General features: G+C 37.3%; 1 protein-coding gene across 3 annotated transcripts in view; it reads right to left on the reverse strand.

The window, feature by feature from the left end:
• Positions 1-16977, reverse strand: part of SLIT2 (slit guidance ligand 2) — a 347629-nt gene that overhangs the window by 79013 nt on the left and 251639 nt on the right. For 2 of the 3 annotated variants that reach the window (XM_031436793.2, XM_064487795.1), the window contains exons 10-15: positions 15916-15987; positions 15338-15409; positions 8318-8389; positions 4030-4173; positions 3754-3917; positions 2736-2759 (exon numbers count right to left, since the gene is read on the reverse strand). In XM_031436793.2, the coding sequence (XP_031292653.1) occupies positions 2736-2759; positions 3754-3917; positions 4030-4173; positions 8318-8389; positions 15338-15409; positions 15916-15987 (548 nt within the window). The remainder of the gene's footprint in view (positions 1-2735; positions 2760-3753; positions 3918-4029; positions 4174-8317; positions 8390-15337; positions 15410-15915; positions 15988-16977) is intronic. The other variant, XM_031436800.2, reaches the window with a different exon arrangement.

Consider the following 16977-nt stretch of genomic DNA (forward strand, 5'->3'; position numbering starts at 1 on the left):
GACATGCATTCTTCCCGCAGAATGTTTATGACCATAGTAAGAGTATTACTACCGAAGATTTCCTGGAAACACAAAGAAGGGGCTATACTGAGAGGTGCCTCCAACGTTCCTCAGAACTGCAGAATGGAAACAACAGCTTTCGGGAACAACATCCAGGAAGAAGTTGAAGGTGAGCTACAAGGACAACAGAGAAGCTCAAGAGATCTGTGGTTTCTTCTTGGGAAGAAAAAAAAAATAAAGGCGCAAAAGAGTGAGACTCAAAGAAGGTACATCAGGATCGAAAAGGGAGGACATTATGTTTCAGATCAGACACTTTTACTTACAGCCAAAATGGTGAATTCCTGCAAAAGTAAAGATCACCAAGGGGGAAAGAAAGACAGAGTAAACCCAATTAAGATGCAGATACACATACAGAAAATTAACTACGGTCTCTTCCTTCTCCCCTTATTGTGGCGAGGATCAGGGAGTGGCCTGGCGTGGCAGGAGTCATCATGCTTTTTTAATACTTTTATAATAGTTTTTTGAAGCACAGTGGTCTTACAGGAGAAGCCATGGAGTACAAGATGCAGAGCACAAATTAAGTTCTTGTTGATTCCTTTAAAAGATGAAGTCTCCATAAGATGAGTTTTCTTTGAGTTATCATTCTAATTTCTAGAATGCCATCCAGATGGTGGTAGGCAAGTAAGTAGGGAAAACTGAGTGAAAAACCAGTCATGAGCTCTTCAAGGACCATCCTTGGAACGTTTGGCTTAAACCTTAGGCTGCGGCTTACACGCTTTTTAATGACCTTTCCAGCTTATAAATAATGTCCCTTAGTTGAAATGGAATCAGGACCTCGGAAGAAGTTGGCAAAGCTGAATATGATAGTTTCATTCAGTTTGGCAATTAATGCCATGGCATTTTTTGAGGATCTGTTGTGGTTTAAGCTCTCATTTTAAAAGTGAAATGAGAAAATAGTGGGAACAAAGTCTAGATGACAGACACAAGAGGTATTTTACATTGAAAATACTCTGCGTCCAGCGCAGTGACAATAATGCTTATTTTATCGTTGCCCTTTAGGTAGGCTCAGATTTGAATTAAAATCTGGGGGAGAAAAAGGGAGAGGAGGCCCAAAGAATTCTTCTGAGTCTTGATTTCTGTAATTCTTGTCAGAAATTGACAATTAAGCCATGATATCTAATGTAAAAGGATTTTTCCCCAAAACCTGTTTTGGCTGCTGTAAATAAGAGGGCAAAACTGCATCAGAATTTATGAAAACAATTATGACTTTTGCACCTTATTTGGTGAATTAGAAATGTTAATTTCTAAATTACTGATAAAGAATATTTAAATGCAATAGATTAAATGATTTGATAACAATTATATCACCTTCTCTAATTTGGGGATTTAAGTAATAGGAATGTTTTATACGACAGGTATTCTGTTTTTCATTACTTTTTCTGGGTAATAGCTATCAGATTGCTTCCTACTTAATAATTGGGCAAAAATAATGAATTTTAAAGATTGCCAATGAAAGTCAATCAGCTGTTATTTTCAACATGTTATTTCTTCTGCAGCCTGGGTAATATATGAAATATTACTCATCATTCAAGTCAAAATAAGTAATAAAACAGAATCTGTTAAATACATAAAATTATTCATATTATAATTCAACAATGACACGCAACACATATCTCCTCAAAATAGAGACCAAACCCAGAGCTCTTCTTAAGGAAATAAGTATGGTTTTTCACACTAACACCTTAGAAATATATTTTTATTTATAATTCTTAAAATATATTATAGTCTAGAGTATACCCAGGAGATTGTAATTGTGGCCAACGAATTATTAACACATATTTTTATATAATGGTTTAAAACATACAGGTCAAGAGGCATTTTACACAATTGGCAGGCAAGGAAAAACAAGTAAAGAAACATATTTCAAAGAGCTAGTTCTAGAATCATCAGCCTTGATAGTGTTAAGATTGTAGTGGTAAACGTTTCACTTATTTTTCTAAGAAACATTCCATTCACCTGCCTAAGTTATTGAAGACACTTGGTGCCCATGAACTTCTGATGCTTCCAGGATGGATGTCAATATTGTTTCTGTGGTGCTATTATACTGTGAGGCCAGGTGTGCAAGAATTTAAAGTCACAAATAAGATGCAACTGCATGTAAATTAGCAGAAAGCTGCTGCTTTTGTGTAAAAACTGAAGTAATGGCAACCAAAGTAAAGCTAAAAGGGACGTCTTTTGAGTCTAACAATCTCTATAAAAAAGTAAATCTCATGATCGAAAACACAATTCTGTGTGTTTGTAACTGATTTCATGTAGAACTAGTTCTTTGACCACAGGAAGGTCTCTGTCTTTAAAACCAGCTCAAGAAGCTATATTTTAAAAACAGGTTGAAAGGTCAGATATACAACATAAGGAGAGAAAATGATTTAAGTAGAAAGCCATAGGTTCAAACATTTTAGCTACCGTGAGAGATTTTAGATAATGTGCCAAAGTGAGAGAGAGAGAGATAAAAAAAAAAAGGTGGGAGTTTAATAGTAGAAGATGTTTAACATCAGAAGCTGCATGCAAAGGTCAGGTTTTCAGGAAACAGCTACAAGTGATCTACGCAGAAGTAAATTGAGCTACAGAGTACCCGCTGTACTTTCCAAAGCATGCATATCAAAGTTTTAGAAGCTACATTTCATAAGGTGAGGCAAGGGTGTCTGCAGTTAGTCCTACTACCAAGCAAAACCTACCTGGAATGAAATACTGTTCTTTAGCTAAATAAAAAAAAAAGAGAAAAAAAAAATAGAAGATGCACCTGAATGTCAGCAAGCAGAGATATGAGTTATTATTAGATTAAGAACGGACTAAAGTTACTATAGATAATTAAGTGAAAATGTATATTCACAGCAGTGGCTGAGGTTCCACAATGTACACTGAGGAGGAACTGCGTCTAGAACCACGGACAATAAACAGCTTTGTTTCCACATTAGCATTTTAGTATGAATTAACTGCCGAATGTGAAATAACGCCTGGAATAGTTAGGTAGCCTACTACCCAAAACACATAGAATGCATTTTACTATAAGAAAATAGAAAAGATTGTACCAAAGCAAATAGTAAATTTCAATGAAGTAAGCTTTGTCTTTACTATGAACACAATGTGATCTATATTTTGCTTTTTATAAGTAAATGTAATATTTGCAAAGTGTTAAAAGATGGTCTTTTGGAAAAAAAAATGTATCCTCACAGTCCTGTTTAAAATGAGAGAGTGCAAAACGAGGAAATGGCGTTCAGTGAGAGAAGCAAGGAATCCGGAGATCCTTCCTCTCCTTCCCAGCCAGAGCAGATCAAGTAACCATGTCTCAGGTATCTTTCTTAATGTGTGAAAACGTGATTAATTACCTTATGTTACTAATAGAAAACAGCACGACAAACCTGAGACTTAACAGACTTAAAAGGCACTCTGAGTTAGCTAAAAGGCTCCTGTTAAGTTCAAATCCTGAGATGACAGTATGAAATATCCAGGTGTCTTTTTTTTTTATATTTCTTCTGCTTTTTAATTTCTTCTGTAACATTAAAAAGGTTACATTGTAGGTGTGCTGTAAGAATTGCGTCTACTTCTCTTTATATTTTTTTTCATGGGCAGAAGAAAAAGAAATAGGATTCTGCAATGTTTGGGAATTCAGCCGAAGGCCAGCTGTTGCTACAGCTCACGTAACTACTGTTTTTGGTTAACACTGGGGAAAGGTCACAGGAAGTAAGAAATTACCTGAACAACGGAATTTCTTGCTTTTGATCTGTCCGATTCTTTTGTTTGCCAGACGCCGGGGGCTGGTGCAGCGGGCCCCGCTGGTTTCGATCGGGTTGGTATGGAGGTAATCCGCCAGCCACTTGAGGTGGCAGTCACAAATAAAGGGATTCTGGGCCAAATGCCTTTCAGAAACACATACAGAACACTCTTACACATGACTTGCAATGAACTCAACTCTCAAATTCAGAGTGACAACAAGGGTCATCAAATCTGATCCAAATGCTGGGTACGTACATAGTCTGAATGGCCCGGAGAGGCGAAAAGGTCCCCTTGGCGATGGTCTGCAGCTTGTTGTCGTACAAGGAGAGAAGGTTCAAGTTGTGCAGATCCTGAAAAGCATCTACCCGAAGGCAGTTTATCTTGTTGGCATTCAACAATCTGTTTGATCAAATAGTCGCAGAATTAAAGTGTAGCATCTCATTAACCCACCTTCAAGACTGTCCTTCCTGAGAAAACCCAATCATGAGATACATTCCTTTTAACCTCAACACTCACATTGTGACTGTAATCATTGAGGTGTCACAGGCTGAAGATCTGGGGTCATGGCAGATAAAGCAAGGGTCCTGTCTAATGACTGGATTGTCTGAATCTAGCCGTACTTACCCACTTACTCAACAAACATCATTAAATACATTTTCTGGAAGATGCAGAGATACAATGACAGACAACGGTGGGGGAGATCTAGCCTCTGCTGTCAAGGATGCCACAGAGTTTCCATAAAACTTAGTCCCTGGGGCTGCTCTGTGAAAAAGAAGTTCAATCTATTCTTTTTTTTTTTTTAAACTTGTTTGTTTGTTTGTTTGTTTATTTATTTATTTATTTATTTATAATTTACTGAAGTGTAGTCAGTTACAATGTGTCAATTTCCGGTGTACAGCATAATGTCCCAGGCATGCTTATACATACATCTATTAGTTTTCATATTCTTTTTCATTAAAGGTTACTATACGATATTGAATATAGTTCCCTGTGCTATAGAGAAGAAATTTGTTTTTTTATCTATTTCTATATATAGTAGACATTTGCAAATCTCGAACTCCTAAATTCATCCCTTCCCACCCACTTTCCCCTCGGTAACCATAAGATTGTTTACTACGTCTGTGAGTCTGTTTCTGTTTGTCGATGAATTCATTACAGTCTTAAAAGGGCAGCCAGAGTGAGATTTCTAAAACATAGATCAGATCACATCACTCCGGTCTTAACACCTGGCAACAACTCTCAATTTACTCTGAAGGCCTGACCATAGGCCTTGAATGCCTAAAGGGATCTTTGGTGCCCTCTGAACTCTGCAACCTCCAAGTTTTCTCTTTCTGACTGTTTTAGCTCCTGCCACACAGGAGCACCTGCCTCCTTGCCAGACTCTCTTCTCTGCTTGGAAGGCTCTTCTCTGAGATGTGTCTACCTGGTTAACTATGTTTCTTCTTTGAGTCTGCTGAAATCTCACCTTCTCCATGCAGCCCACCCCGACCACTCTCTCCAACACCGCCTGCCTGCCTGTCTTAGCCCCCTGCCCCCCTATCCCTAGCACTCTCAATTCCTTTACTTTGACCAACTTTTTCCATTTTCTTAAATACACATTTCTGTTATATGTGGTTGCCTTATTTATGAGGTTCTTGTTGACCGCAATTTGCATAAACCCTCCCCCAAGGGTATAAACTCTAGACGGCAGGCAGGGATATTAGTCTATTTTGTTTCTCATGGGCTTAGCACATACTAGGTGCTCAGTAAACATCTGTTGTTGAATGAATACTTTGTAGCCCTCTTGGAGAGTGGCACTGCCATGGGGAAGGCCCTCATTCTGCATTATAGACATTCGTTTCGCTCGGTTTAGCACAATATTCCACAAACTTGTTTTTTCTCATGTATCTTATCAATATTCTACACCCACATTCCCACATCTGGAAGCGTGGTTTACAGATCAGACATGGACAAACGGCATTCTTGTGGGTCATATGTCATTGTGTCTGAGATTTGATTCACGCCTGACTCACCTTTGGGAGTACACTTGCCCTGCGCTCAGGCTCCTCAACCTTCTGGTCTATCGAGGCCTTGCAGAAGGCCCACCTTTTCCCAAACAAGAATTTTCCAGAACACAACTTCCACCCAACGAATGTACTCCTTCCTCCAGGTCCCAAGGGAAGTTAGTCAATGCTGCTGAGTCTTGTCGCCTGTCTTACACAGGCCTGCGTGTTTGCCCAAAGACAGTTTGACCCTCTGCGGGTAGTGAATTTTTTTTGATGCTTCTTTTCCTCTATCATATTTAGTTTAGAGCTTTGATACTGAGGATTTTGACACACATTTAGTAGCTTAAAAAATATGCACTATGTGGTTGAGGTGTGATGCCTTCTTATCTAACACGCTGAAAAATGCTCTTCCCATTTGCCTGAAAGAATCTCTATCTGTAATTAACACAGAGTATTTCAGTTTTGCTTGCTTTTTTAAGACCTCAACTCTATGTACTTGCAAAGCCATGGCTTCCTCGTGATGGTTCTCTTCGCTGCACTCTTTTTTTATCCTCCCTCGGGAGCTGAATTTTGGCCTTCTTTGTGGTCTACATAATGCTCTCCTAAGAGCGTAGAGGCCTGGTTTGACGTATGGACTGGTTAGTCCTATCTCTCCCCACTCTGGGCTATAACACAAGTCACGTGGACCATGTTCCCAAACTTGTTGGCTAACTGGGAAAGGAGTTAGAGAGCAGGATGCTGAGGACAAAGAAAGGGTGGGGAGCCTGGAACTAAAGAAAGTTGCTGACCTGAGATTTTTGTTCTTCATTTTCATCTCTGCGGTCTGGGAATTAGGGGGAAAATACTGAATACCACTTTCTGTTGTTTCTTCCATGTATCTACTCCTTCTTCCCAATGTCTCATCTGTTCAAGCAGATCTAAGATGTTTACCCCGGCCAAGTTCTCAGCTACATGGAAAGGGATGGTCGTGTCACAGGTTTAAGAAGGGGCCTGAGTCTAGAGATAGGACTTTAGCCAGAGGGGCAAAGCTGGCTTTTTAAATAAGGTTTATTGACATACAGACTCTCAGGTTCATAACCCATTTGTTACATCAACTATCAGTAAGTGTACGTGAATAGAAAAAGAAAAAGAAGGTGCCATTTCAAGTGTTGGTGCTTGGCAGGAGGGTGATAGCAAAAGAGATGGCAAGTAAATGGCGATGAGAATGACGCTAGGAAACGTGGAAGAATGACAGAGAAGCACGAGGCTGTAGCATCCAGCTCTGTCTACGGTGTGTACAGAGCCATCTTACTCAGGATCAGAAACTTTTGCTAACTTCATTGCAAGGGCTCAAAAATAAACTGATGTCCAAATAAAGTCACTAGGTCACAAAAGTCAGTACTCATCATGACTGATTGGTTTGTTATAAAATCAATTTATTGGTCTAAGTAGCCTTAAGAGGAAGAGAGAAAGGAACAGAATTGACGGTACTACACATAGTGAGGTCAAATCTTGTTTTGTTAATAATCTGCTTCATTTACATGTGTGTATATGTGCATGAACTGGGTTGTGATATAAAATATGTTTCTGCATAATAATGAGGAGTTTAAAGTGTGGATAATAGGATGTAATTATAAACATAGATTAATCAAGTAAAGAAAAAAAATCTACATTTTGGAAGGTTGTGGCACTAGGAATACATTTTTACCAAATAAAGCATACAGACCCCAACACCAACAAATGCATCCACCCCAAAGAGAAAACAGCATTCTTAACTTAAGAATTTTAAAGCTGACTGACTGTGAGCTAGTTGAGGGAAAAATCACATCACACTCATCTGTTTATCTACAGAAGCTAGGTCAGCGTGTGCCCCAAATGGGTAAGCTGTAAGCATTTGGTGATTTGAACAGATTTTGATGATCCAAGAATGACAATCTTTGTATTAGCATATTTTTTTCAATCTCATTTTCACATGAGCATTCATTAAGACATCTGGGGTCAAGTCTTTCCTTTTAAATATGCATCATAAATACTTCTTTTGAGACAAATGAGTAGTAGCTATTCTCTAAGCAGAGTGGACTTTAAAGATAAAATCGAGGAAACTGATAGATAATTCACTCTCGGAAGATTAGCTGGAGTGTTACCACCGTGTCCTGGCCTACTGCACACCATCTCTGTGTTGGGGCATGTTTTCCAGCATTGTCATGCCTGCAGGTTCTTTGGACAAAGGTGGATAAACAGATCACTACGTCTTTTTTTTTTTTTTCCAACTATTGTTAAATCAAAACAGAGAAGTTTCCCAAAGGGCAAGGATTGCACAAGCTTTAAATGACAGAAGAGCCAGGATGCCCAGATTAAAGACACCGTGGAAAGAAAGGTTTGGGGACAATTTCAAAGTGCTATGTTTTCAAATAAATAACCATCATCAATGTTAGTACCACCAGACTAATCTTTTCCATTTCATTAAACTAAGTCATTTTGAGTCGAATTATTCTGAAGGCTCCATGAAAATATGAGATGGTACACGGATTAAAATACAATATTTAGGTTCAACAGATCAGAAATAATCAAATACTTACAGTAGCTGTAAGGAAAACAGTCCTTCAAATAAACTTTTTGGGAGTTCTGTGATTTTATTTCCATAGAGGACTCTGGAAAAACATGATTTAAGTGGAAAAACATTAGACACCAACCAGCAAAACAAATCCACCTAAAACATATGTATTCAGGCATACAGGAGCTTACGAAGCACTCCATACATCATAGGAGTCATAGCTGAGTAAGCAAGCTTCAATTTGCAAATGTTTTCTCTCTGATGATAGATTAGATTTATGCTTATGGTAGAAACTTTGGAAAACATAGGAAAACAGATAAATTAACACAATTTATAATTTTATTGTCTTTTCATAGACATGTTCACTGTTAAAACTGTCATGTTTTTCTACACACACAAACACAGACACACACACAAAGTTCATATGTAACGACAGCACACAGTGTATAATGAAGGCGAACACTACATGTGGAATCCACTGTTCATTAAAGGGATGACTTTTGGGATTATCATAATGGCAAATAGTGAAAGGGATCCACATAACAGTAACATTTTCATTTTAAACGTATAATGTATACGCTTCGGAAACGTAAGATTTGCAAAGAGAGTGATAATACTGAAAAAGGACAGTTTTTTAAATGTATGTTCCCTGAGGAAACAGGAATAGGAAGGCATCCTCCTGCGCCTGCCCCTGATCAGCCACTAGCGTGGCCACCAAGGGCAAGGACCGTGACCTAATTACTGCAGCACACCTGGCGCCTAGGTTTTGGCACACAGTGATGTTCTAACATTGGACTGATGAGTGAGTATTGTTTGAAGAGTACAATGAATAGATTAGCAGAGGAACAAATTAAGAAATGAATTACCTTATTCACAAAAGGGGTGAAATGATGAGATTTCAAATAAATGGAAATGGCTGACTCATCATGTTGGCTATTGATACCCATGGGTCTGCAATGGTACCCATTTATTCTCAGCTTCCAAAGGAAGGTAGGGGACCACAATCATGTGTAGGAAAATGTAGAAAATTATATTTTTAGAGGGACAATTTGGCAACATATTGAACCATAAAGATGTTTCTATAAATTTTAACTTAGTAGTTTCTCTCAAGAGGTTAAGAAAATAATTGGAGACAAGCGCAATATACCAAATGTTAATCATGGCATAATTTATAACAGTGAAAAATTAAATATAAATTAAATGTATCAAAGTCCCTAAAAAGGGGGTTAGCTAAATGTATATTTCACATTGATAAAATTCATGTTTTGAAGAATTTTTAGTGACATGAAAGTGTTCACGATTTAATATTAAGTTTAAAAAGCATAATACAAAAGAATATATTATGGAATAGCTTTAAATTTGTTTAGAAAAAAATATATACATAGAAAAAAAGTGAAAAGTCTCTGGCTGGCAGATGATTTGCCATCCAGAGGTCATTTGAATTTGTATCTATATTTTCCTTATTTTTTTAAAATATTCTCTATAATGGGCATATATTACCTTTGGAAAAAACAAATGGATGTCATAAAATGAAAAGGAAAAGGTGGAATGAGAATCAAAATAATTAATATGTTTGGCAGCTGTATATGACTTCTGTTTGGAAGGAAGGAAAATAACCATACAAGAGAGATGAGTCAGAGTGAGGAAAAGCTGTTCCCTTTTAATATGTCAGCGGCAGATGAGATTTATTACAATTACGAAGAAAACTCGCAAGGGAGTGAATAAAGCTGGCTGCTGTGCTATGTACAGAGACCTTCCATTTGTATAGATTTCAGGGGTACGGTTATATAGCATGGCATGAACATTCATTTGTGCAGAACATAAATGTTTTTTAAAAACATTAAGTCGATTAGGGAAGAAACAATTTAAAAAAATCAAGAATGAAAGAGAGATCCAGTCAGGGCCAAGCAGGTAAGGGAATTAAGAAAGGATAAAGCAATAATAAATACATGTTTTAAGGTCAAGAATAGGAGAATTTTAGGAAACAAATGGTCAGTTCAAGACAGCACTGATTCAAGACATTCAGTTCAATACCATTCAATCAATGCATTCAGCAATAGATACTGTACCCTCATTATGTGCCGGCAACTTTGCCAGGTTCGAAGCTTGGTACCCAATTAAACTGAATCCAACTGTTACTTGTTCAATGGCCACCATTTTCCCGTATGCCAACTACTGATACAACTAAAATGAATAAATGGCTTCAAAGAGCCACCCCAAAGGGCTCTTTTGAATATTGAAGGAGTTTCACATTTTGAACCTATTGAGAGCTAAAAGGAAGACAGGATGCAAACAAATTGTGGGGGAACCCACATCAGCATCAAGGGATGAATGGTTCAGTAGGTTGTTGACTTGGGACTTCTGTTCCAAAGGTTGGCTCAAACAGCTTGAAAGGAGGACCAGCCAGGAGGGGTGTCAGACTTACATGGTGAAAATATTTTCTTTTCCAACAAATTATTCTGTTTTCTTGAAGGTCATGTTAAAAAAAATAGATGCTTACTATTAATGAGACAATTTGGACACATGAGGGAAAAAAAAGAAGTCACAAAAAGATGTAGGAAATCTGTAAGTGTAGGTGGTATTGGGTACAATGACTGCCTTAAAAATACTACAATAAAGGAAAGCTAGATATTGTGGGGATGTGATTTATCCACAAAAAGGTATAGCAGTACTAGGGCTGAATATGGTTTTCTTACCCACAGGGAGATCAAAACGGTAGGAAGGAAAAAGGAATTTAAAAAATAGCAAAAATCCAAAGAGCAGGACATAAAAATTGGATGGCAGCCAAGAAAATAAGGCCAAAATCTATAAAAATGAGGGAAAGGCATATTATCACAGAAAGATACAAAGTGCAAGAAGGCCAGTGAGAATCTTGCTAAGCTCATAAGAGAGGAGGAAAATTAAAAAAAAAGAATCCAAAGATAAAAATGAATTTAAATGAAAAGAAAATAAATACATGAGGGATATGGATAATATCCAAACGCCAAGAATGACACGGTGCGTAGCTTTGCTACAGTTTTCTTATATATTCTTACACTGTATACTATATTCTGCATACGGTATACGGTGTACTATTATGCTCATAGAGAACTTCTTACAGTCCTTTGGAACAATGGGGAAATCTCAAGGCAGATTTTGTACCTGCTACTAGAAGGAAGGCTAAGAAGAATATTAAAACAAGTTTCACTCTGCTGAGTTTCAATACTGGGACAGGAAGACACAGCAACCACTGCTGGCCAGTCTTCGGCTTCTCCTGCCTTTGTGAAAGCTGGCAAAACACCAAACTTCAACTTAAAAGAAAAAAAAAATGCCCCAAATAGAAACCTATATGATGGCTATCATGAAAAAGGTGCTAAGGGCAGGCTTTATTAACCAAACAAGTGTCAGAAAGCTATACTTACAAATGAAAAGCCATGTGTATTTGATTAATATTTGTTTGAATTAAAAGACTAGGCAATTTGAAAGAGAGTACAGTAAAGAGAAGGCAGAGGTCACTAGGGTTTCATTGAAAACCAGTGGAAAATGCAAGGTCCTGCAGAAGAGTTAACATCAGTCCAAGAGCCTGCAGGAAATGCAAACGCAGCAATCAAGCCTTTCACTATAGACCCCGGTGGAATTTGGGAGCTGGTGAGTGAAGAGAGGAAATGAGATTTAGTGAACTACAGTAGTCTGGGAAAGGTGACTGAAAACCTGAGGATCATGGGCATAAAAATTCCCTGGGTAATTAAAACCCAGAAACATTCAAATTGGTTTAAGTATCAGGAGAATGTATCACGGTCATATACATTATCTCTGGAAAGCTTCCTCTGTGCTTTAACAAAGCCAGGAGAGGAATAATCCTGTTCCCACCTTAGAGAGGGGACAATGGAAGCACAGGAAATTAGGAACTAGCTCCACGTACCTAGGAGAGCCTGCGTCAGAATACAAGCCACCCAGGGTTCCAGGCGCTATATGCTTAGCCACTTGCTACACTGCTACAGCGCTTCTGATTTTGTTAATATAAAGGGAAGTTTTCAACCAGTAAATGAAAGAGAAAAACTTAGAGACAATGCTAAGTGTACTTTAATGCTGAATTCTTAATAAATGATGATTAAATATTATGGAAATTTTGTTGATGTCACAGTGAAGGCAAGAAAAAGCCTTGAGGATAAAATGATTTCACAGATGCATGTATCTTGAATGATGTTTTGTTAATTACAGGTAACATGTTATATAATAAGTATGTCAATATACTAATGATATATAATAATACATAAAAAAATTAATAAAAATAAATAAATGTTAATGAATTTAACAGGAGAGACCTTAAAAAACATTCAACAGATCAAGACCAGTTGTCTCTAAGATATACTAGTTTGGTAACAACAAAGTAATTTATTAAATAAAATGCATTAGGCATCATATCGTCTTTAAGTATTTTCACTTCTTTAGCAAATGTAGTAATTAAATTAAGCTGGCTAAATAACTGAATACAGGTCCAGAAAGATATATAGAAGAAAACTGAATAAGTAAAAAATCTCATTTAAAAAAAGAAATGTTGCCCATCTGTATCAGTCTTGCAGGTTTATCTCCACACTCCCAAGTCACTTCACGCCTTTCTGGAATCTGCTCCCCTCTGGTCATAATGACTTTTTCTTCCTCTTTCCTGAAACACTCAGCATCCTTCTGCCTCAGAGCCCTAATATTGGCTGTCCCCTGTGTCCTGAATGCTCTTTCTCTACTTACCTGCACAGCTCACTCCTATGATTGCAACTTCCGATCTTTGCTCAATATCACTTCCTTGGGGGCCTCTGTGAATCATTCTATTTAAAATGTCAACTCTCCTCTCCCCTGGCATTCCTTACCCTCTTTCCTTTCTTAATTTTCCTTCATAGTGCATAGTACATCAGATGTACTATATTTTTTGTCCATTGTACAGTTATCACGGATCACCTCCATGAGGGAGGAATTTTTGTGTTTCATTCACGCACGCCTACTCAGAGCCTCACATGGGGATGAGGATGCCGGAGGGGCCCAATATGTTTCTGCTGATTGTGTTTATGTGACGAAAAGGGCTACTGCAAATCTGGGTAGTTATATGCTTTTTGGAGGGGGTAAATAATTTAACCTTTGGGAGGCCAATCTGGAACATGAACACAATGAGGAAAATGGTACCAGTTATAATATGTGGACTTTCTCTATGATAGTAGAGCGATTTGATTCTCTCCTAGTTGGTTTGTTTTATAATGTTTTAAGGTGTTACATGAATACGCCATTTCTGGAGAGCAGTTCTTATTTTTCCAGGTACTGCTATGGTTTGAACTGGAAATTCCTCAGTGATTTAACGCCCTGGCTAAAATGCACTCCCACAAGGAAAAATCATACTTTTCTTCTGTTTTCCAAAAGAACTGTGTACATGAGAGCCCTGATCACGAAGATTAAGATCCCAATTCAGCTAGCGTGTTCTCCTACATGTTGTCATTTCTTTTACTATTTGCCATTAGTTTATTACGTGTATATTGATTAGTACATGATAAGTTATAATCATTAATTATAATATATTTTTAATAAATATAATGTAATTCACTGTGATAAATAATATAATTAATTTATTGTCTACTTTATTTTACTGTTTCTTTTTATCATTTAATTCTCACAACCACAAGTGTCAACATTATTAAGGCAACAGAACTTAAAAGTAAACTCTGCAAGCAAGCAGATATAAATAATTCTCCATCCTTCCCCCCCCCCCCTTTTTTTTTTGACATTTAATGGTTATCTTTGGGTCACAGATGCTTGAAGCACCAGGAATTTGTATACTGACTTGACTTTTATTCTGTCCTTTTGTATGGCTGGGAGGTTACCTGTGTTTACCTTGGATAGTATTACTGCCCAGGAAGGTATGCACAGTACTTGAGGGACAATTTGGGTGATTTAATAGAGTTTTCATTGAGCTTTGTGATTTTACAATCTGACAGCCTACCCTGAGGGCAATGCATGACTGCACTTCACATTTTCTGCCAACAGGTGTTCCCCTGGTTTTGGACTTCATCTATTAAAAAAAAAGCCCAAAACAAAACAAAAAACAAAAACGAACTTAGGCAGATACTGCAGGTGAAGTGATAGTTTTCTAGATTTTCTTTTCTTCAAAGAAAATTGCATTTTTCTGAGCAGACCAGCCTAGCCACCTGAACATCCATGTGCCTAGGTGGGTGGGTCTATCTCGTCCCCTTGGTATGAGTGTAAACTGTTATACAAACCCCAGGTGTTCACACAGGTGTATCCTGAAATTCTCACTGGTTACCGTCAACTTCTGAAATTCCTAACAGCCCTACAGTAATTTACATCAATAGGAACCCTTCTCTAAGCATAGACTCAAAAGAAAAAAAAAACAGGCTTCATTTTCAAACTTTAAAATTAAACTTTGAAATAAAGGTTACTCTTCTTGGCGGACTTCTGAAGATTTTGCACAAGTCTGAAGGAAAAACAGCCTTTATAAATACACAATAGAACCACTTTAGTTTTCACAGCTATCTCCCTGGAAGTCCCTTTGACATTAAAAAGCTGTCATACCCTCTTATCTTTGTCCTTTGAGACATTAAAGCTGGTTCTTTCAGGGAAGTCTTAAGGTGATGAAGCAGAGGGTTGAGGGGCCCCTACTGGCCATCTTCAACTGTTCTCTGCAAGACTTCACTCAGCATCGTTCTAAAGGAACCGATAGCATCCCCAGAGACAGCAGCTATTGGCTTAAGGATTATAAACAGCACAGACAGGAGCACGCCAAAATAAACATTTTCCCTTTACTTCAGAAAGACAGCACTGTCCAAAAGGGGGGCTCTTGCTCTCTAACTATCAAATCCTAAAATATATACCCCATTGGCTGATTTCAGTGATAGGGAGCAGTTCTCCATAAAAATGATGACATTCGTTAATGAATCTAATAATTATTATTAATAATCCATAATAAAAAAACTTAAAGGAGTATTTTTTTAAATCCAAATATAAAATATAAAGCCACTGTTCATCGTGCATTCTGCTTTCCTTCCATGATGTGGTCAATACTTACAGTGAATTCAGGGAGCGGAGTCCTTGGAAAGCATCTGGCGCTAGCTCAGAGATCTGATTATTGCTCAGGTCGCTAAGATTAAAAATAGGGTTAGGTTAAATTAAATAGAAAGTCAGTGAGATTTACCGCAGGAGAAAGCTATTTATTGCTGTTACATGTCAGTTTTGCACCTATCAGTACATGTATAACATTTACAACATGAAACATGTGAAGCATCCTAAATTTTTTAAAAATCACACGTTTTAATCAACTGTTGGCTGTTTTCCTAAATTATTATTAAGGATGACCTATGTCTTATTTTTGAAACTAAAATTTTAAGAATGCAGCTGCGTAATATATTGACCACATCCATTCATGCTAGCGTGAATTAATATGCTGAATTACAGAGAACTTTAAAAAAATGAATAGTTTGGCTTTTAACATTACAATATTATAGAACTAGCAATCAGATAGTCACACTGCTTCTTATTTAAGCTGTCAAACATTTAAATATTCATACTTAAATGGGTGTCTCTGCATGGTCATGACCTGTATAATTTTTTAAAAATTACATTGATTTCAGAATATTATTCACTCACATTCTTCTAAGCTTTTTATATGGTGAGAAAGCTCCAGGAGGGATGACCTTGATTGAGTTCTGTTCCAAACGTCTGCAATGAAAAAAATCCATTTTTAAAATAGAAATGGGAGCTCTCAGATATGTTTAATTCAAGCCATGTCAAGAAGCAAAGGTGACGTATTTCAAGAGTGATACTTTCTTTTTTTTCTCAAAAAAAGACTACTAAAATTCAGTGTGCTTGCTGTGCCCTAAAAGTTGAGCAAGACTGGGAATAAAACAAATGTGAAAGCAATAAAATATTCTGATTTTTAGGTATTTCAGGTTTATTAATATTTAAGGCTGGACTTCGTATAAAAGAGAGAACACCTGTAAGAAACTAAGCTGGGAATACATTTTACTAACTTCAATATCAGCAAGAAAAATACACTGTAACACTGAATGGGTGTAGAACATTCTTTAGAGGTAGTTATAATTCTTCCAGAAAAGAAATTATTGTGGAATATTAAATTTTATAAACATTTTCCTCTATAGAAAGCATACTATAGGTTGAAAAAATGGCATACGCAGAAAACTAATTTTGAAGCTTCTTCTGAGGAAAAAGTTTAAATTCTAAATCCACAAGTGCTATAGATATTTTCAGTAAGACTGTCTGGACTCTGTCAATCCATTACGTGAATATTTCATGTGGAAACCACCGCAGCAAAGTGCATTTAAACACAACCGAAGTATTTTTATGATGCACTAAAATCTGAGAGTTGAAAATAACCCTCTAACATTATCTACTCCATGATTCAGCTCAATTTTACCAACCTAGCAATGAAAGACTCAAAATAACATATTGAAATAAAGTGTTTTGGTAAATATTTTAGTCTATCAAAAAAAAAAATGTTGCCTGTAAGCCTCATTTCTACCCATATGAAAATCCTAGTATTTTCCATCCCGTTCTCCTCGCTTCTGCTCTGCATCCCAGGGGCATGACTCCTTGAACCACCTATCCCAGGCTCACTTGCTGACTGGCTGTTGTGAGACTTGGTGGGTGAAAGGCACTGGTGGGAGACTGAAGGTGGGAAGAGGCGGGGTA

Source organism: Camelus dromedarius, chromosome 1 (assembly GCF_036321535.1).
Source record: "Camelus dromedarius isolate mCamDro1 chromosome 1, mCamDro1.pat, whole genome shotgun sequence".
Taxonomy (NCBI): domain Eukaryota; kingdom Metazoa; phylum Chordata; class Mammalia; order Artiodactyla; family Camelidae; genus Camelus; species Camelus dromedarius.